Source organism: Copadichromis virginalis, linkage group LG8, assembly GCF_057382275.1.
Source record: "Copadichromis virginalis isolate Kocher_CV1m ecotype Utaka linkage group LG8, C_Virginalis_male_GT1.1, whole genome shotgun sequence".
Lineage (NCBI taxonomy): Eukaryota > Metazoa > Chordata > Actinopteri > Cichliformes > Cichlidae > Copadichromis > Copadichromis virginalis.
The window spans coordinates 956,490-981,278 of NC_140625.1; the positions used below are offsets into that span (position 1 = coordinate 956,490).

Sequence of the window (24,789 nt, forward strand, 5' to 3'; positions counted from 1 at the left end):
AGCAGCAGCGGTAACGTTTGCACGTCCTCTCCCGTTAATGCGGCAGGTAAATAATCAGCTAACAGTGCATATTATGTTAGCGCGATCTGCCTTATTACAAACCTGCCATTACTGTGCATTTAGTGACCATGATGAGAGAGACAGAGTCTGGCTCAGATGCTGCCAGTTCTCGCTGCAGTCTACCGGCAGCGTCTCCTTTCAAGCCAGGATAGACGAATGTCACCGAGCAGTGACTCAGTTTGTGGTCAAAGGCTTGCACCCATTTGCCACAGCAGATGATTTTCAGTAAGTGAATGTGTTTAATTGTAGGCAGGGACATTACTGGATATTCTTGTGTAATTGCTACAGAATAATTTATGTTATACTTTGTTATTGCTACAGAAGAACATTTACAATTTTTTTTCCTGGGGACCCTGGGACACCCCATTGAAGAGCCGTAGGCTGTGGATCATTAAGATCTCACTGTTGGGTTTGTAAGGCCATGTTACTCCTAAATTTCTATCTTGTTCAAAGAGAAGATATAAAACAAAGTTCTAAGCTAATCGACCTTAGTGTTCTCCTTTTTTAAAAAGAATCGATAAAGAATCGAATCGTTAAACAGAATCGAAAATGGAATCGGAATCGTGAAAATCTTATCAATACCCATCCTTAAAATATGTATTGAACACGTCAGCAGTTCTCTAAGCAAATATATTTCTAAAGGTGCTTTGATGTGAAATTATCACCAGATGTCGGTAACACAGGGACATTAAACACACAGACATTTATTTATTACTTTATACAAATGTTGGTGATGACAGTTCATGGCAGCTTCTGTATGGAGAAACCAGTCCCATCATTGCTCATGACTTTGACCCACTCACCACACAAACAGTCTCTAAATCCCGAATGCTCCGTGGATCCTTCCCACAGATTCGGCTCAGGTGATTGGCTGGGCCGTTCCAGCAGCTTTACTTGATTTCTCTGAAACCAACAGTTTCCATTGGCTGTGTTTGAGATCATGGTCTTGCTGAAACATCCATCCTTGTTTCATCTTCATCATCCTGGTAGATGGCAGCAGATTTTAATCAACAATGTCTCCATTCATCCTTCCTGGAGTTATGTTTAATGGCTCAGTCCCTTTTGCAGCTTGTTATAAAGTTTTTATGCATAACTTTTCTAAGCAATCACACATTTTTTTGGGAACATCAAAATCATAATGCTCCCACCTCCAGACTTCAGTGTTGCTGTGGTGTTTTTGGGATGAAGCCACCCAAACACGGTGTGTTTACAGCATTCAAAGAGTTTTGCTCTTAACAAAGGTGGTCGCACTTTTCTCCTCTCCTCCTCTCCCTTAGCTTCCCTGCTTAGCCTCTTATGTCCTTGTCTTGTCTCGTGTTTTTTGTATTACTTTTCCCTGGAACACTCTCTCACAGTCTGTTCTCTAAAACCTAAAAGAGGAATTATGGATTTGATCAACTGGTCCCTGAATGCAATTGACACCCCTTTCTCAACGAGAAGTCTGGGCTCGGGTGAGCCTGAGTGCTGAAGATATCTACCTATTCGGAACCATGGTAACAGGGTTCTGGCTGATCGGAGCTGGCTTGGCCCTGACTTATCGAAGAATTAAGAAAGCGGAACCAGCTGTTCAAACCCCCACAAGGCTGCCCGCTGGGATTCAAACGATGGGAAGAGGCGTGAGTTTCTCAAAATGAGCTCATTGAGTGCAGCATGGATAAGATCTTGGAGAAGCTTACGGCTGCTGTGAATACTCAGAATAAGACTTCTGAGTGCAAATTGGATCACATCTTCGAGAAGCTCACTGCGGTCGTTGTTAACTTGTTATTTTCTGTTATATTGCGAGAGTACTGTTGCCTGCGAAGGGTTGTTGTTGGTGTGGAGAAAAATGGCGTAACAAATAAAGCGCTTGGAGTGAGACTACGACGTCGTGTCTTTTGAGTTAACAGTCGTGAGTTCTCAGAATCGGCTCTCTGAGCACAAGAATGACAACATCACGGAGCGCAAGTTTGATAACATCATGGAGAAGCTCACGGCTCTCCAACGGGAGATTGAGAGACCAGTGTCGGAGTGTTAGAACAGCTTTGAAATTCATATGAGCTGTTCGCACTAAAGTAAAAACTTCCATCACTTATGCGGATACCCCTTCGGCCCCAGCTGTGGGCTCAAGGCTGGGGCCGAACAACAACTCCCTGATAACGACTGTGTTTAGACTGTTCTTCCCACTCCATGCAAGGCCACCTGGGTTGGCTGGAAGACTGTTTACTTAGCCTGGCAGGGAGGAGGACACTGCCTCAGCTGAACTCTGGACACGCACACGCTTACACAGACATATATATACACATGCAGATGTACACTCCTCCCCCCTCCAAACGCCTTCGACGCTTATTCCCCTCCGATGCTGACGGTGGATCAAGGAGACCAGCGCACGCAGGCCCGGATGTACTGTCTACACTGGCTGTCTCTCACCCTTTACCCCCCCCTGTTGCTTGTCATGTGTTTCTTTCGTGTATTAAGAGTTTTTTCATGTGCAGAGGTGTTTTTTTCTGTTCTCAAACTGATCTCCCTGTTGGAGCTCAGTCTGGGGGGAGTTATTTTTTTCTCCTTATCTTTCCTCATGTGGTGCATTTTCCATTGTTACACCTCTCTGACCTGTCTTCCCCATGTGATGTTTGTGTCATGTATGTATGGTCAGAAGGGTAAGATGGCGCTGGCAAAGGTCGGCAGCCTTAACCCAATTTCCATCGGGGTCAGCCTTCAGGATCAATAAAGTTTTATTGAATTGAATTGAATTATGTGACCAAACTATGTTAAAGTTAAAGCGTATTGTTGTACCTATGCATTACACTGGAGCAGAGCTTACATACATTCTTACCTGCTTACACTCATCATTCATTCGTCAAACTGAATAAAATGGCAATAAAATAGGGTGGCTGCAGCTCAGGCAGTAGAGCGGGTCGTCTACTGATCGGAAGGTTGGTGGTTCAATTCCTGGCTTCCCCCAGTCTGCATGCCAAATACCCTTGGGCAAGATACTAACCCCAAATTGCTCGCCGATGCATTCATTGGAGTGTGTGTGTGTGAGAGAGAATGTTACTTAGAAAGCACCTAGAAAAATGTGCTTGTGCGAATGGGTGAATGCACAAGTTGTGTAAAGCGCTTTGAGTGCTCAGAAGAGTAGAAAAGCGCTATATAAGAACCAGTCCATTTACCATTTAACCAGGGGAGTATTGCACTGGTTGGATGGCAGCAGCCATGGAGGGAGGGTGTAATTGTCCCGTGTTATGCTGGTGTTTTGTATTAGATGTAAGCTTACATTTGGCAGCATTAGTGAACATTATACTGAATGTTACACAGGAGTGTCTCAGGTAGGAGGGAGGCTCACTCGGTCCGTTCACTGAGCTTAGTGTTCAGTGATCGATGGTCCAGGGGAAAAGCTGTTTTCTTAGCCTGGCTGTCCTGTTTCTTGAACAGGTGCTGTCCAGGATGAGATGAGATTTGATTGGCTCTCCTGAGACAGCGAGTGCTGACCATGTCCTCCAGGGAAGGAAAGGGACAGGCACTATTCTTCTGTACTGTCTTAATGACCCACCGAGCAGTTAGCATACCAAGCTGTTAGCAGTAGGTGGGGACACACTATGGTGCTGTGGTAAAAAAGCCACCAAGACTTTCTTCTCCAGATGGTTCCTCCTCCTCCTCAGCATCCTGAGGTGGAGTCTTTGACTTTGGACCATGAGAGGTCCTCAGCTACGTGAGTCCCCAGGAACGAGGACACTCGCTGAACACAGTCTGCTTGATGTGGAGAGGAACGTGTTTCCCTCTGCTGAGGTCACATCTCCTTAGTTTTGATGGCGCTGAGCAGACGGTTGTGTTCATTGCAGCAGCCTGTCAGGTTTTTAACCTCCTGCCTGTTCGCCGTCTTCTCCACTGATGATTGTCGCATCATCAGCAAATGTAACGATGGTGTTAGAGGGGCAGGTAGGTGTGAACTCATGAGTGTACAGGAGAGCAGGCAAAGACGCCTGTGGATACTTTATGAATGCAGATGATAATATTCTGCCAGCGTTTCACAGACTTGTTCAGCAAACTTTAAACACACTTCACGCTTCTCTTTTTTTCTGTGGCTCTTGCACACATATTGTTTTCTTTGAAACAGTCGTACCTGCTGATTCCAGGCCTTTCTGTGGCTCTTCATAACTGGGCCTTGACTCTTCTGATAATTCTTTTCACTGGTCTGTGTGAAATCTCGTGGCCCATTTATGGTGAAATAATATTCTTTCCACTTTACCAAAAGTGCGCTGGAACCTTCAGTAGTTCTACTGTGACCACTGCCACCAGCATGTTTTGCAAAGGTCTTGAGAGAGCTCGTTGTTTTTACCCATCATGAGACGTTTGTTGTGTGAAACCTGAATAATGAGACCATCAGTTGGGACTGAACCAGCTGATATTTGATTTGATATTAATTGGCGAGGTCTGTGACGAGTTACATGACTCTTTGGTGGCAGGACTCCTGGGCTGGAGGTGCGAGTCCCACTGAGTCTGTGGATGTTGTTGGACTGTCCTGGTTTCCCACCTCGGGATAAGCAGACTACAGTAGCGGTTTCCCTTTCTAAGAAGTGGGACTAGGGGCTGTGCTTGAACTTGGGAATGATACTCCAAAGCCTCCCTGGAAGTCTGTGACTGGGTCAGTTCGTTAGTTGAACCTGAGGTTGAGGATATATTTTCAGCCCTGCAGCTCCTCTGCCTGCTGTCAGATGGTGACGGCATACAAAGTATCTGGTACCACTGTCCTCTGTGTGCTGCTGTTGGTCCGTCAGCTGTGGAGAGAGTGAAGAATAAGTGATAATGAAAAGTTGTTGTTCTCGTTGAACTCTGTTATTGCTGCTTTATTCGTGGCCAACACTCAGCAGATATTGGCATCAGCCGATTTCAGTCGGGATCTCAATGGAGTTCATGGAAGAGCAGAACCTATTTGCAAACATTTGTGGAAACACATTTTGAGACCAGAGGAGATGGATTTGTCAGAGCGGGGGCCCCCAGGCTGTGGAGTGCTTTGCCTCCATCATTATGTTGCCTTGATTGCATTTACAGTGGGGCAAAAAAGTATTTAGTCAGCCACCGATTGTGCAAGTTCCCCCACCTAAAATGATGACAGAGGTCAGTAATTTGCACCAGAGGTACACTTCAACTGTGAGAGACAGAATGTGAAAAAAAAATCCATGAATTCACATGGTAGGATTTGTAAAGAATTTATTCGTAAATCAGGGTGGAAAATAAGTATTTGGTCACCTCAAACAAGGAAAATCTCTGGCTCTCACAGACCTGTAACGTCTTCTGTAAGAAGCATTTCTGTCCCCCACTCGTTACCTGTATGAATGGCACCTGTTTGAACTCATCTGTATAAAAGACACCTGTCCACAGCCTCAAACAGTCAGACTCCAAACTCCGCCATGGCCAAGACCAAAGAGCTTTCGAAGGACACCAGGAAAAGTATTGTAGACCTGCACCAGACTGGGAAGAGTGAATCTACAATAGGCAAGCAGCTTGGTGTGAAAAAATCAACTGTGGGAGCAATCATCAGAAAATGGAAGACATACAAGACCACTGATAATCTCCCTCGATCTGGGGCTCCACGCAAGATCTCATCCCGTGGGGTCAAAATGATCATGAGAACGGTGAGCAAAGATCCCAGAACCACACGGGGGGACCTGGTGAATGACCTGCAGAGAGCTGGGACCAAAGTAACAAAGGTCACCATCAGTAACACACTACAACGGCAGGGAATCAAATCCCGCAGTGCCAGACGTGTTCCGCTGCTGAAGCCAGTGCATGTCCAGGCCCGTCTGAAGTTTGCCAGAGAGCACATGGATGATACAGCAGAGGATTGGGAGAATGTCATGTGGTCAGATGAAACCAAAGTAGAACTTTTTGGTATAAACTCAACTCGTCGTGTTTGGAGGAAGAAGAATACTGAGTTGCATCCCAAGAACACCATACCTACTGTGAAGCATGGGGGTGGAAACATCATGCTATGGGGCTGTTTTTCTGCCAAGGGGACAGGACGACTGATCCGTGTTAAGGACAGAATGAATGGGGCCATGTATCGTGAGATTTTGAGCCAAAACCTCCTTCCATCAGTGAGAACTTTGAAGATGAAACGAGGCTGGGTCTTCCAACATGACAATGATCCAAAACACACCGCCCGGGCAACAAAGGAGTGGCTCCGTAAGAAGCATTTGAAAGTCCTGGAGTGGCCTAGCCAGTCTCCAGACCTCAACCCCATAGAAAATCTGTGGCGGGAGTTGAAAGTCCGTGTTGCTCGGCGACAGCCCCAAAACATCACTGCTCTCGAGAAGATCTGCATGGAGGAATGGGCCAAAATACCAGCTACTGTGTGTGCAAACCTGGTAAAGACCTATAGTAAACGTTTGACCTCTGTTATTGCCAACAAAGGTTATGTTACAAAGTATTGAGTTGTATTTTTGTTATTGACCAAATACTTATTTTCCACCCTGATTTACCAATAAATTCTTTACAAATCCTACCATGTGGATTCATGGATTTTTTTTTTCCACATTCTGTCTCTCACAGTTGAAGTGTACCTCTGGTGCAAATTACTGACCTCTGTCATCATTTTAGGTGGGGGAACTTGCACAATCGGTGGCTGACTAAATACTTTTTTGCCCCACTGTATTTTTATAAACAGCAGCTTGAGACTCATTTATTTAGCCTGGCTTTGAACTAGATTTGTGCTGTTTCATATTATTGTGAAGCACTCTGTGGTTCTTATCCTGTGCCATATAAATAAAGTCAAATGCTGGATGTCTGTACTTTGTCCAGCTTCAGCTGACCAGCTGAGCTGACACTTTAGAATCGGGCTTTGGTGTTGTTGTCAGTCATGTTGGATCTCCGTCCGTCTCTAATAACAGACAAATGACCAAAATGTAAAAATCCAACTCCAAGTACATAATACCAGGTACAAAAGCCCCTGCAGTGTTTGTGCCGTGCTCTAACTAAAACTTTGCTTGAAATTGTTTAAGCAGTATTTGTTTCTCTGTTAACACACTGGTGTTCACTCATATCCATCTCTGTGCTTCCTAATCTGCAGGCTGGCAGGTGGAGCTCCTGATCTTCGCTGTTGTCTTTTGCATCAGAAGTTCCAGGTAGCCACACAGTGCAAGGACTAATTGAACGATTTAAAAGACAAAAAACAACATCATGCACATTTGTAGACTTGCAACTTTAATTCCAGTGGTTTATCAAAAGTGTTGTGTTAACTTTGATAATTGGAACGATGTTTAGGTGATAAAGAGAAAAATGAATTCTGAGAGCTGATGCTCAGTGTGATACAGCATCTTCAAACTCCCAAACACCTGTTTATGTCGTGTTGTCTGTTGAACACAAGTAGCAGTGTTATGTTTCCATGTGTGAAAAGAGTTTTTGTTCCTGGACAGATGCTGAATTGTTGTATCGAAAGGAAGAAGGCCAGAGATGAATCTCACAAGGTACCCGAGGGGAAAGAAAAGGAACACAGGGTCTCAGGTGCCTGCCAGAAGAGCCGCCAAGGACCAGAGTGTGCAACCAGTGCTTCCAGTTCAACAAGAGAGATGTCTCAAGGAAAATCCTGGGACTCGTGGAGTGACAGCGAGGAGGAATTCTTCGAGTGCCTGAGTGACCAGGGCGAGACTGAGGCGACACAAGCTGAGGGCAGAGCTGAGGGCAGGCTGCACCCCCACAACAACATGACTCTGCTCAACTCTGCAGAGCCTCTCTATGTTCCCGTCACACAGGTCAGAGTCACTGCCTCACTGTGCAAACACATCATATGCTGTTATTTATTCCAAATACAGCATGTTGAAAATAATAGTCGGGTCACATGGGGTGGAGCCTATCCCATACCATAGGGCGAGAGGCGGGGTTCACCCTGGACAGGTCGCCAGTCGCAGGGCGAACACAGAGAGACAGACAAACATTTAACCCAGAGGTGTCCAACTCCAGGCCTCGAGGGCCGGCGTCCTGCAGATCTCACCCTGTGTCAACACACCTGAATTAGATGATTAGTTCAGCCTCTGGAGAACTTCCACGATAAGGATAAGCTTTATTTATTGGTTGCCTGCAACTGAGATGACCTAATCGACCATAGATACAATGTACAAACTTAACATTGGGGATACAGGTCAGGCTAACTAGCAACAAAGGATAGCCCTAACCCAAGACACGTTGAGGAGGTCATTTAGCCATTGAAATCAGCTGTGTTGGATCAAGGACACATCTAAAACCTGCAGGACACCGGCCCTCGAGACCTGGAGTTGGACACCTCTGATTTATGCTCTCATTCACACCTGTGGGCAGTTTAGAGTCAGAGTTAACCCAACCCCACTCGCTCCATGTTCAAAGACGTGCAGCTAATAATTAGAACTAAAAGAAAGCGGTTGTAACAGTACAGAGGCGACCTTTGTGTGACAAAACCATGAAAGCAGATCTCTTATAAGTGGTTCACAGAAATGTCATTAAGCTCAGCTGAAGCTGACTGAGTCTGATATCTGTGCATCATGTTTCATTTTCAGGAACCTGCTCCAATGACAGAGGACCTGTTAGCAGAGCAGTCAGAGGTACTGACCAAACTGGGCACATCAGCTGAAGGTACCCACCTGCGTGCTCGGATGCAGAGTGCCTGTCTGCTATCTGACATGGAGTCCTTCAAAGTGAGTCGGACACACTCTGGGTCAGCTGTCTCCTAAGTTTCTTAGTGCTTCCTGTCTAACATCCACACTTAGACGGACACATCAGAGAGCAGCTTGGGGTTAGTATCTTGGCTAAGGATACTTGGCCTGCAGACTGGAGGAACCAGGGATTGAACCACGACCTTCTGATCAGTAGATGACCTGCTAATGAGCTACAGCCACCCGTTAGCCTTCAGCATTAGCCACATGTTGTGGAAGTTTTCCATTAAATAAAGCCTGCAGACGAGCGGTAGCTAACATTCTTTAATCAAAACAAAGAACAGAAAACCAAGCTTGGTGGAGAGCCTGCATGACCGCGGGGCAGACGGTCAGCAGAGTCTCCCTGAGCCTAGCGTGGCTCTCAGTTAAAAACCTTCTTCAGGAACAAAAGGCAGTGCACCGCTGTTTCACACCTTAAGCTTCACACTCCCTTGCTGCCTCCCAGAGTCCTCGAAGAGACAAAAGATTCTTCCTGTGGAGTTCTGCTTCCCCCCAACTTCCTTACCAGACTCCCACCATCTGTGTAACTGCATGAGTGTGAGACATGCTAAAATCCAGTGGCACCAAGGCATTATACAATAACATAATATGAATAATACATAAATATAATAAATTCTTATACACACATTAGCGTCAGTGTGCCCTCGAGTTGCTACATGTCTGCTAGTTTTACTGTTCAGGATGTTTTGTGTGTGTGTGTGAACTGCCTGCAGTGAACATAACTGTGCAGTCACACACACACACACACAGTAGTCACAGAGAGTACCGCTGTGGTAGGGTGACCATAAAGAGGACACTGGGCCCAGTCATGAAGAACTTTAATAATACTGTTAGCTTAAAGAAAACGACGTCTTCTCTGTGCAGTTAATGAATGGGATATTAATAAAAAATGTCATGTAGGCTTTTACAAGTAAACTAGTGTGAAATAAGAGGACTGTTGATCAGCCTACGCTGTGGAAAGCTGTGACTCTGTCACTGACACGTGTGGCATGATGGATGCAGTCATGCTGGGAGAAGCTACGTGAGTGCAGAAACCTCTGATCACCAGACGATCACGTGGTTGTCAGTTTTCAAACAGCTCATTGCAGTTTTATAAATCATCTTCAGAGGTTATTTGAACCTTGTCTTTGCAGAGACCTGCAGACCTGAGGCAGTAATGCAGTGATAATGACCAGCACACAGTGTAAGTCATGCTGCAGCTGCCCTGAATCTACAGTGTTGGTTATTCCCACCATGTCTCTATGTTTCTGATCCAGTGTGGACGAGCTCTTTATTCAGTCTGAACTGGTTTTAATACTAAAATACAATTGATTTGTTATTCATAGATTTTCAGATTTACTCTTACACAAAAAAGTAAAACATTTTTGTTGCCAGATCACACGTATTTACTTCCAGTCCTGAACAGAAGGAAATCGTTTTGATGCCTAAATGACATTTTATGTTCAGTGACAGCCTGGTGTGCTTGGGTCCATGAATGCAGTGGTGTCGTGAGTGGGCCCTGCTCGAGTCGTCAGTGCCAGTATGAGGTGTCAGTGAATATATTTACACATTACTTCATTTAAAGTACGAGTTTGTGTCTCTGTCCACAGGCAGCCAACCCCGCCTGTGTCCTGGAGGATTTTGTGCGCTGGTATTCACCTCGGGATTACGTAGAAGAGGAAGTGGTTGATGAGAAGGGCAACACGATGGTGACCGGGACACTCAGTCCCAGGATGAAGATCCCAGGCAACATGTGGGTGGAGGCTTGGGAGACTGCCAGGGTCACACCTGCACGACGCCAAAAAAGACTTTTTGATGACACCAAGGAGGCCGAGAAGGTCTGAAGCAGGTCGTTCGTTTTGCCGCATGCGTGTTTTTAAGCCAAACGTGTTTACTAAGTGGATCACAAAGTGTTTTCATGAATGTTTCTGCTGATTTTCAGGATCAGCTTCTGCCATGGGACCGTTTTGGCTCATGTATGTTGAAGAAGTCAGTTTAACACAGATCTGTGCTCACAGACATGTTGAAGCATTTTCACATGTTGATGAAAAAGGATCTGATGCTGTCACACACGATGTTTAACTGACACACAGCAGCTCTCTGTGGTGTGATGGTGTTAAATGAAGAACAACTTTAAACCAGCTTCTATTAATGATCCGGTCGGCTTTATGGGAAAGGGACAAACAGTAACTGGGGTTAGTTGTTTCCTCACCCAAAGAGGGTCCTGGATTTGGACCCGGGCAGGTCCCTGCCAAGCGTTTGCATGTTCTTCCTGCACATATGAAAGCAGAGCTCGGAGCTCCAGTTTGCACCATCACTGAAAATGTTGCCTGTCTTTTAAAGACATTGTTTATCCAAAAAGAGAAAGTTAAAAATAATGCTCACTGATTTTTGGGGGTTTGTCTTTAGGTTCTGCACTACATGGCGATGCAGAAACCTGCAGACCTGGCCCGTCACCTCCTGCCCTGTATACTTCATGCAACTATTCAGAAGTTGAAGGAAGAAGGTAAGTCCTCACCGTTTGGTTGAAAAACACGTTTATATGAAATAAAATCAGGGAAAATAACTCTGAGCCCACAGCAGGTAAATTACAGTAAGACCGAAATACAAAAAACTAAAGATATTAAAATAAGTACTAAAAAAATGAAATGCAACCCGAGATGTTAATGGAGAAAAAAAACCAGAAGCTGCATGAATAAAAAAGTAATCTTGGACGCTGCCAGCATAATGCACAGGCTTTTGACGGGGCTCGCACACAAACACAAAGCAGAGGATGAAGCATCACCAAATATGTTTCCAAACCAAAGAAGATAAGATGAAGCATACCTGCGCAGCGGTGGGTGATGAGGAGAGGCCGCAGCGTGTCTGTCTTAAAGTGCAAGTTTGTGACAGTTTAAAGCTTAACAAGCTAAGACGCCAAACATCCAGAGCACAAAGACAAGTCAGAGGGCTTTTTCAGACACACACTTCTAAACTGTCGTGCTCAACAGTGTCTCTGCTAAAACTGCGTCTGTGCTCTGCTCCTGTAAAGTTGCCTATCGAGTGCTTAATGATAAGGTGTATGCTAGCTGCTTTCCTCTGCAGGTGGATAAAGCCACTGATAGTGACAAAGGAATGACTTCTGCAGACAGGCTCCTGGCAGAGCCACTGCAGAGGAACTCTTTACAATCACTGACTGTGAAACGTGAGGACTGTGTGGGGATGTGCAGACGGGGGCGGGACGGCTGGGAAACGAGGAGGGCTGCAAGTGGACGCACTGTATGATACACGCTGGCGTCTACACAGCTCAGTCCTGAGCTGAGTGATGTAATGACTGATTGCATCGACACAGTCATTACATCAAAATACAACCCCTTTTTTCCGGCACTGAAGCGAAACAGGCTCCGCCCACACAGCCGTTCTGTATCACAGCTGTGATGCAAAAAGATTTGGGCACCACTGGTATAGAGTGAATGGAACCCAGAACCTGGAAGTGTCCAGTGATGTGAGGGTAAAGGACGTCTCACTGTGTACTTTGGTGCACAGATGAGTTTGTGGTCGGTTCAGTGAATGCAGCCCATGAGCTGCAGAAAAAGCCCAAATCCTGAGCCCCCCAAGATTTACTGCACATGTTTCTTTTTCTTTCTTTTTCAGCTATTTATTTATGAGTGACTTATGTATGTATGTATATATATGTATATATTTTACTATTCTTAGTTAGTGTATTGTCTGTCTTGTCTTAATGTTGGTTTATAATGGAGCACTGTAACAAAAAATAATTTCCCCCGGGGATCAATAAAGTATTCTGATTCTGATTCTGATTGATTTGGGCTCAAGATGTGTTCTGCACTGCAGGCCCTTGGACTCCATCAGGGTTTGGGCCAGTTTTGAGCTCTTATAAGTATCAGAGATGGACACGTGATATTTTCAGGGCTGCGTAGGCATGATGGGTAGAACATGACCCTGGTGTTAAAATGCAGGTAAATGTGATTTAGTTTGTTTACTCTAACTAGCTACCCAACCCTCACTGTGAAAGGAGCCTGGAAAGTTTCCCCAGCATGAATTTCTTTCAGTCAAGTTTTCTCCAGTAATGATCAGAAATCAGATAAAACCCACTCTTTATTTTATTCTACACACAATAAATTGATAATTATTCCAGGATACAGAAAAGTCTAGATTTCGTCTTCAGACTGTCACATCTGGAGCAGGGCATAATTTGATTTGGTTTTTAGAAGAAGCTAAAGATCTTTCAGTCGTGTTGCTGTTGTTCCCTGACACCTGCAGTGCAACCATTAATTTAGCTAATGAGAGTTCACGTATAATTATAACAGGTCTTAGTTTCTGGATCGTCTCTAAGTTGACGGTATACTGCTAAGACCAGTTCTGAGTCTAGAGACAGCCAATGAGAGACACTAGTAAGGACATCACTGAGGAGAGTTTTCTAGTACTTTGGAGAAACCTCAATCAGCTAACGTCCTGCTGTGATACTCAGACCTTTTCTCTAATTAAACCAGAAAGCTAGTTTTCATTTATTCTGTAATATCCCAGAATGTTTCAGCATGTCAGAAATGCTTTGGTGCATATCCAGGTTGTATGCAAATTAATTCTGATTAAGTCTGGACTACAAAATACAAAACATAGCTTGGACACAACAATAATGTCCTCGTTTCACTTCTTTAAAAAATGTATTTTGATCTTATGACACTTACTAAAAGCTTTACTTCCAGAGGTTGACAGAGACGCTCCGTGCTGATAACACGTGAATGTGTGAAGGTTTGTATCATATCTATCTAACAGACTCCAGTTTGTGCATGTAAATGGAGAGTCCTCTTCACACACTGAGGTTAGTTATGGAGTTCCACAGGGTTCAGTGCTAGGACCAATTCTGTTTACATTATACATGCTTCCCTTAGGCAGCATCATTAGAAGACATAGCATACATTTACACTGCTATGCTGATGACACCCAGCTCTATCTGTCCATGAAGCCAGATAACACACACCAATGGGTTAAACTGCAGGAATGTCTTAAAGACACAAAGACCTGGATGGCCGCTAACTTTCTGCTTCTTAATTCAGATCAAACTGAGGTTATTGTACTCGGTTATTGCAGATGGCCCCGCCCCTCCCTGAGCCTGGCTCTGCTGAAGGCTTCTTCCTGTTTAAAGGGAGTTTTTCCTTGTGCCAAAGCACATGTGGGTATATTCCTGGACAAAAGGCTTAGTTTCTATTTGCAGATGTGTTCTGTGATCCTCTGAAATAGCTGGATTAATTAACTCCAATAATAATCCATCAAGACTTTGTGGATATGTTTTAATCTCTGTAAAGATTATTATAAAATGTTGTGAAGGTTTTGTTTATTTCAAAAGGATCTGTATTAGTAAGATAATAGTTTGCAGGTTTACTCGATTTTAGGCTTTTTCTCATGTTAACAGTAATTGAGGTTACAAACGTGGCAGGTCTTTCTTTTAATCACAGCTTTCTGTCACTCTGGAAACACTGTCATTTCTTCTCTTTCAGAGTCTGCTGAAGATATTCCATCAGTGCAAAAAACCATTCAGCAAGCTACAGTTCAAGCGAGCAAGCTCCTGCAGTCCCCCAACCAGGACTACAAGAAGTTAGAGGTCAGTGAAAACTCGACCGGACTTTCCACAAATGATTCAGTTTAAAAGAAAGTATCATTAGATTCACCCAAAAAAGTTTTGTTTTTAATACATTATTGATTGATTGTTAACTGTGTTTTTGTTGTAGTTGAGTATGTGCTGTACATGAGGTGTACGTAGACTGGACAGTGTGCACCATGGCTGAGAACTTGGCTGATAATTATTATGGCCATTGATGGTTGAACCATGAAAACAGGGGTGTGGTGCAGTGGGATTGTAGTGGGAGCTGGAGTAATAAACTCCAGTGCTTCCTCAGTGATGGCTAACTTTTTTCTAAACCTAGGTAATTCCTTCGGCTGTTCCCACCTGGGCTCAAAGCTTTTATACTCTGCTGATATCGGATGTGTTTATCAGTGATCGAAAACAGAGACTGAGATTGTTATTATTGAGTTTGATCACACGTTAGGTGCATTAAACACCTGCTTTAATACTGTCCTAAAGTCTGAGAACAATCATCACTTCTTCACATATAAAAATGTTCTTCTCACTAGCACTCAGTATCCATACAGCCCCTTTTCTTTGAATAACACTGTACAGCTGCACAGCTAAACCCCACCATGTTATATTTGCTTGATTGGACAGTCTTGTTGTGTAAAAGTATTCTTGGCTTTCTCAAAGTACATTTAAGTATGCCATGTATCCACTGTGACTCCAAACACGCCTTTTACACCCCGAGACTCAGCCTATAACGTTCCACGTAGGAAAAACCACGTACAGTGGGGCAAAAAAGTATTTAGTCAGCCACCGATTGTGCAAGTTCCCCCACCTAAAATGATGACAGAGGTCAGTAATTTGCACCAGAGGTACACTTCAACTGTGAGAGACAGAATGTGAAAAAAAAAATCCATGAATCCACATGGTAGGATTTGTAAAGAATTTATTGGTAAATCAGGGTGGAAAATAAGTATTTGGTCAATAACAAAAATACAACTCAATACTTTGTAACATAACCTTTGTTGGCAATAACAGAGGTCAAACGTTTACTATAGGTCTTTACCAGGTTTGCACACACAGTAGCTGGTATTTTGGCCCATTCCTCCATGCAGATCTTCTCGAGAGCAGTGATGTTTTGGGGCTGTCGCCGAGCAACACGGACTTTCAACTCCCGCCACAGATTTTCTATGGGGTTGAGGTCTGGAGACTGGCTAGGCCACTCCAGGACTTTCAAATGCTTCTTACGGAGCCACTCCTTTGTTGCCCGGGCGGTGTGTTTTGGATCATTGTCATGTTGGAAGACCCAGCCTCGTTTCATCTTCAAAGTTCTCACTGATGGAAGGAGGTTTTGGCTCAAAATCTCACGATACATGGCCCCATTCATTCTGTCCTTAACACGGATCAGTCGTCCTGTCCCCTTGGCAGAAAAACAGCCCCATAGCATGATGTTTCCACCCCCATGCTTCACAGTAGGTATGGTGTTCTTGGGATGCAACTCAGTATTCTTCTTCCTCCAAACACGACGAGTTGAGTTTATACCAAAAAGTTCTACTTTGGTTTCATCTGACCACATGACATTCTCCCAATCCTCTGCTGTATCATCCATGTGCTCTCTGGCAAACTTCAGACGGGCCTGGACATGCACTGGCTTCAGCAGCGGAACACGTCTGGCACTGCGGGATTTGATTCCCTGCCGTTGTAGTGTGTTACTGATGGTGACCTTTGTTACTTTGGTCCCAGCTCTCTGCAGGTCATTCACCAGGTCCCCCCGTGTGGTTCTGGGATCTTTGCTCACCGTTCTCATGATCATTTTGACCCCACGGGATGAGATCTTGCGTGGAGCCCCAGATCGAGGGAGATTATCAGTGGTCTTGTATGTCTTCCATTTTCTGATGATTGCTCCCACAGTTGATTTTTTCACACCAAGCTGCTTGCCTATTGTAGATTCACTCTTCCCAGTCTGGTGCAGGTCTACAATACTTTTCCTGGTGTCCTTCGAAAGCTCTTTGGTCTTGGCCATGGCGGAGTTTGGAGTCTGACTGTTTGAGGCTGTGGACAGGTGTCTTTTATGCAGATGATGAGTTCAAACAGGTGCCATTCATACAGGTAACGAGTGGGGGACAGAAAAGCTTCTTACAGAAGACGTTACAGGTCTGTGAGAGCCAGAGATTTTCCTTGTTTGAGGTGACCAAATACTTATTTTCCACCCTGATTTACAAATAAATTCTTTACAAATCCTACCATGTGGATTCATGGATTTTTTTTCACATTCTGTGTCTCACAGTTGAAGTGTACCTCTGGTGCAAATTACTGACCTCTGTCATCATTTTAAGTGGGGGAACTTGCACAATCGGTGGCTGACTAAATACTTTTTTGCCCCACTGTATGTGTATAAATGTGACAGTCTTGGGGTCTCATGCTGTCAGGATTGAGCAGACAGTTGTTCTTGTCCTGTGTGCAGGATTTCATTAACCAGCTGCTGAGCATGGAGACAGTCATCACTCAAGCTCGCTCGCTCAAGGCCAAGTTCTCCATTCCTGAGGACGACAGCGGAGAGGCTGCTGATGAACTGAAGAAGTGAGTCGCAGAGTTTGAGCTGCGCTCACTGACAGCTTTGTTTGTGCTGTTGGTGACATGTAACTGTCTTCACCGTCACTATAGATAGTTTGTCAGTAACAGGTTGTCACGATGAATCTGTTAACGTTTCACAAAGACGCCGTCTGAAGGATCACAGTCAGTTCACACGTTTCACCTTTCACCTTGTCACGCCTGCAGTTAGTGCAAAACGCGGCGGCGCGATTTTTAACCGGTAGTAGGAGATTCGATCACATCACTCCGGTTCTGGCTTCCTTGCATTGGCTTCCCATTGATTTTAGGGTTCGTTTTAAGGTCCTTTTATTGGTTTTTAAATCTTTAAATGGTCTGGCTCCTGTGTACTTATCTGACTTGCTGAAGCCACATGTTCCTCCTCACTCGCTCCGTTCAGCTGAGCAGCTGCTGCTGTCGGTCCCTAAGTCGCGGCTGAAATGCAGAGGAGACCGTGCCTTTTCAATTGCGGCTCCGATGCTCTGGAATAACCTTCCCCTCCAAATTAGACAAGCGTCATCAGTGCAGGTCTTTAAGTCCAGATTGAAAACCTATTTTTATTCCCTGGCTTTTAACTGTAGGAAACTGACACCTTCTTATTAATTTTATTGTATGTAATGATTTTATGGTATTTTTAATTTGGTTGTTGTTTTGATCTGTGTTGTTCAGCACTTTGGTCTGCCTGGTGTGTTCTTAAAGTGCTATACAAATAAACGATGATGATGATGATGTTTCTTTCTCGCTCATGTTGGTGGTCTTATTTATAGTTTTGGTGTCTTCAGGTTTTACATGTTCTTATTTAAGTGTTTTGTTTTGTGGGAATATTGTAACATTTCCCACATTGTGTGTTGTCTCTAGGTTTGTGAGCTCCCTGCTGGAGGAACCAGAGGTGGTAGTGACAGGAGCAGGCCAGGGCCTGGCTGGCAGTATAATCCACAGACTCTTCATCAGTGCTCAGAGGGTAACTCTCACTCTGCCTCCGTGTCCTTCCCACGTCTTGCTGTCAGTTTCATGTATACAGTCATGTATTTGTCATCTATAGAGACATCTTTAGAGGTACACACACACACCAGTCAACCACTTATTCAATATCAGCATCAAGAATAGGTCGGTGTCCCGGTCCTAGAACAAGACATGAAGTCAGCGCTGTTTTATTTATATATACTTCATGTAGATGAAACTGGAAGGACGTGGTCAGCACTGATGTAAAGACGCAGTGTTGTCTGTCAGTGTCAGGAGAGTCTGCTCTATTGTAACGTTGTTTCTTCCTGAATCACACAATTGCTGCTGCTGTGCTGTGAAGCACGTTCAGAGCTATAAGAACCAGTCTGTTTAACTATCAATGAAAAATGAAGAATTATCAGTTTGACTGTGTGACAATTCTGCAGGAACAAAGTTGTGCAGCTCTCTCCACAGTGGAGCAGATCTCCTTCCTGTCTTTGACGCTTCTTTTTCTCTTTCTGCTGTAACAACTATTAATGTGCATTTGTATATGTTTACAGTGTTAGCAGAAACAAAGCTTTGGTGGCCGTGACTCCAGAGATGGAGCCGAGTATCTAATCGAATCATCGGTTTGTTCTTTAAGCCTTAAAAGTGTCCATGTGCTCCACACTGGATCCCAGATTGACTCTGATGCATCAACTGGAACATGAATCCAAAATCCTGCTCCTTCAAGGTCTTAAATAATCAGGCCCCATCTTATCTTAATGACCTTGTAGTACCATATCACCCTATTAGAGCACTTTGCTCTCGCTCTGCAGGCCTACTTGTTGTTCCTAGAGTATTTAAAAGTAGAATGGGAGGCAGAGCCTTCAGTTTTCAGGCCCCTCTTCTGTGGAACCAGCTTCCAGTTTGGATTCAGGAGACAGACAAAACTTTCCTCTTTGATAAAGTTGGATCAGGAACCTTAATTAGTCTGCAATAGACCCTGTGCACGAGAAAATGCTAACTTCCTGTTTTAAGATCGGATGCAGGGTTGTACATTTCCGGTAGCTTTACTTTGCGGTCAATTGCTGCTGCAAAGATGGACTCCAAAATCATGTCCAAAATATGAAAACAGAAAGATCGCGTTAAGTTACAAAGAGCAGAAGGTGGGAACACTCACCACTGCTGTGTCATAAAAAAAATCAAATGATCAGTTTTGAGGTTTGAAGCGTGCAGATCGATTGGTGGTTTACATCACTCAACACAAGCAGAACTGCATTACAGAATCAGAAGCACATCTCTGTATAGTGACAGTTCTTATGATTTAAACAGCATTCAAACTACAGGTGAACAATAGTCAAAGGTTTCCCTGCTAGTCAAGTACACACCTACACAGCATGTCAACAAACCGTGGTAAGGGTCTCTATGCATGAGTATTTACGAAGGGTATGTTGTGACGTACCTTCAAAATTACCGCGGTCCCTCGCTATAACGCGGCCTCGCTGTTTCGCAGATTTTTTTTTTGTGCAAGTTTGCATGCTTTTTTTTTTTTTTTTGCGCACAGCGCTTTGTGTTCTGCATCCTGATTGGCTGCAGACTATTGTTGATCTCCTCCGTGCCGTCTCTCCTGTACAGTACAGAATCGCTGATTCATTGATTCATTAATGATTCACTGATGTTGAATTATCTCTCAGCTGCTCTGTTCTCATGTGCTGGACCTGAAAACACGGTTTGATCTTTGGTTTCTGTAATACTGGACTTATTTGTCTACGAAGGTTTGAACTTTGAGAGCTTAAACAAGAGAGAAACGTGTGAAAATGTTCATGCCTGTCTGAGTGTATAAATCAAATCAAATCACTTTTATTGTCACATCACATGTGCAGGTACATTGGTACAGCACATGTGAGTGAAATTCTTGTGTGCGAGCCCCACAAGCAACAGAGTTGTGCAAAATACAAGAATGGCTACATCTGAAACTAATAAATATATGTACAATATATAATAGTATATGCATTTCTGGATGTGTATACTAAATATTTTTCTACGTGTGTGTGTGTGTGTGTGTGTGTGTGTGTGTGTGTGTGTGTACACATATTTTACAAATTAAATAGAGTAAACAATAAATAAAATATATAAAAAAAAATAAAATATACAGAGTTGAATATGTGCAAAACAAGTGGCATTTATATACAGTGTGGAGTGCATAATGTTGAAGTTCCAGTAGTGAAGCTGAGGTGTCTATGACGTGTTCAGCAGTCTGATGGCCTGGTGGAAGAAGCTGTCTCTCAGTCTGCTGGTACGGGACCGGATGCTGCAGAACCTCCTTCCTGATGGAAGCAGTCTGAACAGTTTATGGCTGGGGTGACTGGAGTCCTTGATGATCCTCCCCGCTTTCCTCAGGCACCGCTTCCTGTAGATGTCTTGGAGGGAGGGAAGCTCACCTCCAATTATCCGTTCAGAGCACCGCACTACTCTCTGGAGAGCTTTGCGGTTGTAGGCGGTGCTGTTGCCATACCAGGTGGTGATGCATCCAGTGAGGATGCTCTCAATGGCACAGCGATAGAAGGTCCTGAGGATGCGGGGGCTCATGCCGAATCTTTTCAGTCTCCTGAGAAAGAAGAGGCGCTGCTGCGCTATAAAGTGTGTAGTGACGGGTTTTACCTTAAAACATCTATAATAATTGTAAAAAATAAAGTTGGCTACTTCGCAGATTTCACCTATCGCAGGATATTTTTAGAACGTAACTCCCGCGATAAACGAGGGAGCGCTGTTTACAGATACTGAGAAGTATAAAATTTGAATCCTTTCTCTCGTTTGCTCTGAGGCGCGGGGGGAAAATATCGACAAGTCGATCAACATCATCTACAGATACATTCGACATCTCGAGAAATGTAAATCGCCACTTGATTCGTCCATTTGGTTGAAAAAACGACCGTGAACAAGGAGCGAATATCACACCGGAAACTAAGCGCTATACGCCGGAAGTAGCATATGCTAAGGCGCACAGGTCTAAGTTATAGGTCTAAGTTTCCCATGATGCACTGGGTGTTTCTTCTTCACTCAACATGTGTTAGTACACCTCTCTGCATTCAGTCCGTCTGCCCCTCATCTATCGATGGATGTTAGAGGCTTTGGTTCCCACTGTCGCTCACAGACGGTCACCTAATGTTGCCTGTGTAACTGCAGGGTCTTTGCCTTATAACATAGAAGCAGCTTGAAGTAACTGTTGTTGTGATGCTGTGTGTGTGTAATAAAGCTCCCTTACTGACAGTGGGTCACCACAGCTTGTAGCTCCATGTATTTGATGTGGCACGTTTGCCCTCGCTGACACAACCCTAAAGAGATTTGTGTGTATGAATAAAGTTTATTGTTCATACAGTTCATACAGTACCGTATGTCTGTGAAAGGGTGAATGAGGGTTGTAGCTCCCTCAGCAGCTGTGGAGCGATGGCTCGTGGTCACCTGATTCAGCCCTGGAGATGTGGTTGGTTAGACACGCTGCTTTAGTTTACACTACAAACCACACTCACCTGTTTACACTCCTTTTGTGTTACAACCACCTTGTTACACTCAAACACCAGATGATGCATCTGAGCCAACTAAGGATTCACTGAGACTGAAGAAGCTCGAGATCATAAGAATTTGAGGCTCAGCTGATACCATAGGAGAATCCAACCATTGTATGTCAAGAGACTATAGGCAGTAAAAGCTCCATCTGGAGGAACGACGTGGTTCAGAGCGTTGCCTCCTGCAGCTGGTGACATGTTCAGATTTCAGCTCTGTCGGTTAGAAAGTCTGTTTTTGTTTTTCATCTGTGTGTTGCTCTTTCATCCTTTTGTTCTTCCTGTTTCTTGCATCAAGCTGGCTGACTTCACCACTGATGAGGTAACCATGCAGTAAGCCTCGTGTCGCTCACAGTTACATTTAACATAGTGCGATAAACACACTCAGTCACTGTAAGGTGCATCCTCTCTAAAGGTTCACATAACAGACAAACAGGATAATAAAAATAATCTGGTTCTCTGCAGCGTCCTCAGATGAACAACACACAACAATAATACACGTCTCAGTATTTGTTACACTGAACACAAATATAAACACAACACTTTTGTTTCCATGAGCTGAACCGGATCCTGACTGGTTTTGCGACATGTAAATGGTAAATGGCCTGTATTTGTATAGCGCTTTTCTAGTCCCTAAGGACCCCAAGCGGGCAGGGATAGCTCAGTAGGTAAAGTGGTCGCCCCATGATCGGAAGGTCGGCGGTTCGAATCCACTTAACGGCTACCCTGAGGTACCCCTGAGCAAGGTACCGTCCCTACACACTGCTCCCCGGGCGCCTGCTTAGTGGGCTGCCCACTGCTTCACTGAGTGAATGGGTCAAATGCAGAGAAAAACAAGTAATTTCCCCATGGGGATCAATAAAGTATCCATTATTATTATTATTATTATTATTATTTACACAACCTGTCATCCACCCATTCACACACACATTCACACACTGGTGATGGCAGCTACATTGTAGCCACAGCCACCCTGGGGCGCACTGACAGAGGCGAGGCTGCCGGACACTGGCGCCACCGGGCCCTCTGACCACCACCAGTAGGCAACGGGTGAAGTGTCTTGCCCAAGGACACAACGACCGAGACTGTCCGAGCCGGGGCTCGAACCGGCAACCTTCCGATTACAAGGCGAACTCCCAACTCTTGAGCCACGATGTGTGTCATTGTGCTACACATGTACGGCATATTTCAGAGTGGCCTTTTATTGTGGGCAGTCTCAGACACACCTGTGCAATATTCATGCTGTCTAATCAGCACCTTGACATGCCGCTCCAAAAAATAATTTCTGTCCACTATGAGATGAAGGAGAACAACAGCCTGATACCTGCAGGCCTGACAGCAGCAGATGTGTCACTGCTGTAACACCTGTAACACTCAGCAGGCGCCTCATTGTTCTGACACACAACAAAACTATTGACTACACTACACACTAACTACACACTAACTACACACTAACTACATAAGATTTGCGCTAAACGTCGCAAATCTCTCACATCTCCAAGCACCGCCGTCACTCCTAAAACTTCCTCCCGTTTCTAGCCCTTGCCATATCATTTTTGATTGGTCCACATGGTACATTTTTCCACCAATAGGAAAGGCTGGGGGGTGTTGTTTTTGCTCACAGGCTTTCGAGCGTTTTCCTTATAAAACGCCGTTTTTACCGTTTCTTCCTGCAGTAAATATAAACAACGACAGTATTCAGGAAGAAAACCAAACATTGCAGATATTTTATCATAACTCTGGTTTTACGTGGCCGATCAACACAATTTAAAAACTGGTATAAAGTCCACACTTTGTCCGTCAGTTGTTCCGTCTGTCCTGCTCACATCTCCAGTGGTTGTACACGTTGTCATTAACGTGGCTTCACTCCACATCAGCCGCTTTGCTAAAACACCGGTGTCGGCACATAAGGACGCTGTCATAGCCTGACAACCACGTATGCGAATGTGAATCGGATCATTGGCTGGACTGTGGGATAAGGTGGCCTCGTTCTAATCCCATACAGGAGCAGCCAGTCACTGACTCACACTGCAAAACAGGATTGTTAAAGTTTTAATTTTAATTTCAATTCAGGTGATTTTTAAAAAAAAAAAAATTTTTTTGTGTGCACAACGCAGATTTTCTGTGCGCAGAGACGTGCCAGCAGTGCGCAATTGTGCACGCGTGCAGCTTAGAGGGAACATTGCTTGCGAGTGTCGGGTCTTTTGTGTTTGTAGAAAATGTTTCATATCTTTGAGTTCAGCTCATGGAAAACAGGAGCAAAAACAAAAGTGTTGCGTTTATATTTTTGTTCAGTGTAAAACATCAGGTTTGACCCAGAATAGAGTTTGATCCACATGGTGGCGCTGTGAAAAGTGCGCGCTGTACTGGTGTCACCAGTGTTCCCAGCCCACAGACCAGTGCTGCCACTAATCGAGTTTCATTAGCAGCATCTAAATGCTGTTTAAAGGTGGACTTCATCTGTCACACAGGAGCAGTTTGGCTTCGCTTTGCTTAAATAATGACCTGGTGTATTTCTGTATACACACCTGCTGAGGATCAGGTCACTTTTATAATAAAAGGTTAATACGTGAAACCTTAAAAATAAAAAGGGCTGTTTTTAGCAGTATTTAGGCTGCAGTCTGTGTATTATGTCCATGATATTCTACATTACAGTAAAAACAGTAATTATATAAAGAACAGATGGATCAGGATCCTGTCTGTTCTTTACTATGATCTCAGCTGATAATGAGGCTTGAAAGAGACATGTTTGAACTTTTGCATTGATCAGACAAATAAGCCTGCATGTTTGCATGAGCTTTAACTGTAAAACATGAAGCCTTTATTATTAAAAAAACAAAACCCTTTTGGTGTCATACAGGTAAGAAAGCAGTGAAGCGTTTTTCTCTCTAACAGATGTTTCATCTGTTTTCTCTGCCGTTGCTCTGACGGGACCTGCAGGGTGTTTTTGGTGACGTGGAGGTTTGCACAGTTGTTGCCTGTGGTGTGTGTAGAAATGTTCATGTTCTAGTCCCACTGTGAAGCACATAGACGTGTCCTGACTTCCTGTCTGTCCCACACTCTGTTGTCTCTGTTTGTTGCTGCCAACAGTACAAATCATCTTTGCAGATTTTACTGAATTAACAAAAACATGTTTACTGAAAGACTTATTCAGTAAACACGTTTGTTACACTGAGACTGAAACAGAGATCCCTGTTTACGCTCATAGAAAACGAGCCTCTGTTTTACTTTATTGAAATCATTTCTAATCACAGACAGGATCAGCAGCGTGCAGCTGCAGTGAGGTGTTGGTAGAGGAGCTGTGTTTGTGAGCTGTAGTCTGGATCAGGTCTCTGTGGGAGACTCGGTTACAGTACTTCTGAATATCCACGTGTCCACCTCACACAGCACATTTCTTCAGAATCGGTTGCTGTTTGCTAACATTTGACCTTTGCCCTTTTAG

At 44.2% G+C, this 24,789-nt stretch overlaps 1 protein-coding gene across 9 annotated transcripts in view; it reads left to right on the forward strand.

Moving 5' to 3' along the window:
- The window catches only part of rab3gap1 (RAB3 GTPase activating protein subunit 1), a 61,288-nt gene that overhangs the window by 33,642 nt on the left and 2,857 nt on the right, over window positions 1–24,789 (forward strand). For 4 of the 9 annotated variants that reach the window (XM_085465363.1, XM_085465360.1, XM_085465361.1 and 1 more), the window contains 9 exons: window positions 7,106–7,160; window positions 7,452–7,787; window positions 8,565–8,702; window positions 10,310–10,537; window positions 11,109–11,205; window positions 14,198–14,301; window positions 16,736–16,851; window positions 17,719–17,821; window positions 21,646–21,669. In XM_085465363.1, the coding sequence (XP_085321489.1) occupies window positions 7,106–7,160; window positions 7,452–7,787; window positions 8,565–8,702; window positions 10,310–10,537; window positions 11,109–11,205; window positions 14,198–14,301; window positions 16,736–16,851; window positions 17,719–17,821; window positions 21,646–21,669 (1,201 nt within the window). The remainder of the gene's footprint in view (window positions 1–7,105; window positions 7,161–7,451; window positions 7,788–8,564; window positions 8,703–10,309; window positions 10,538–11,108; window positions 11,206–14,197; window positions 14,302–16,735; window positions 16,852–17,718; window positions 17,822–21,645; window positions 21,670–24,789) is intronic. The other 5 variants (XM_085465362.1, XM_085465366.1, XM_085465368.1 and 2 more) reach the window with 4 other exon arrangements.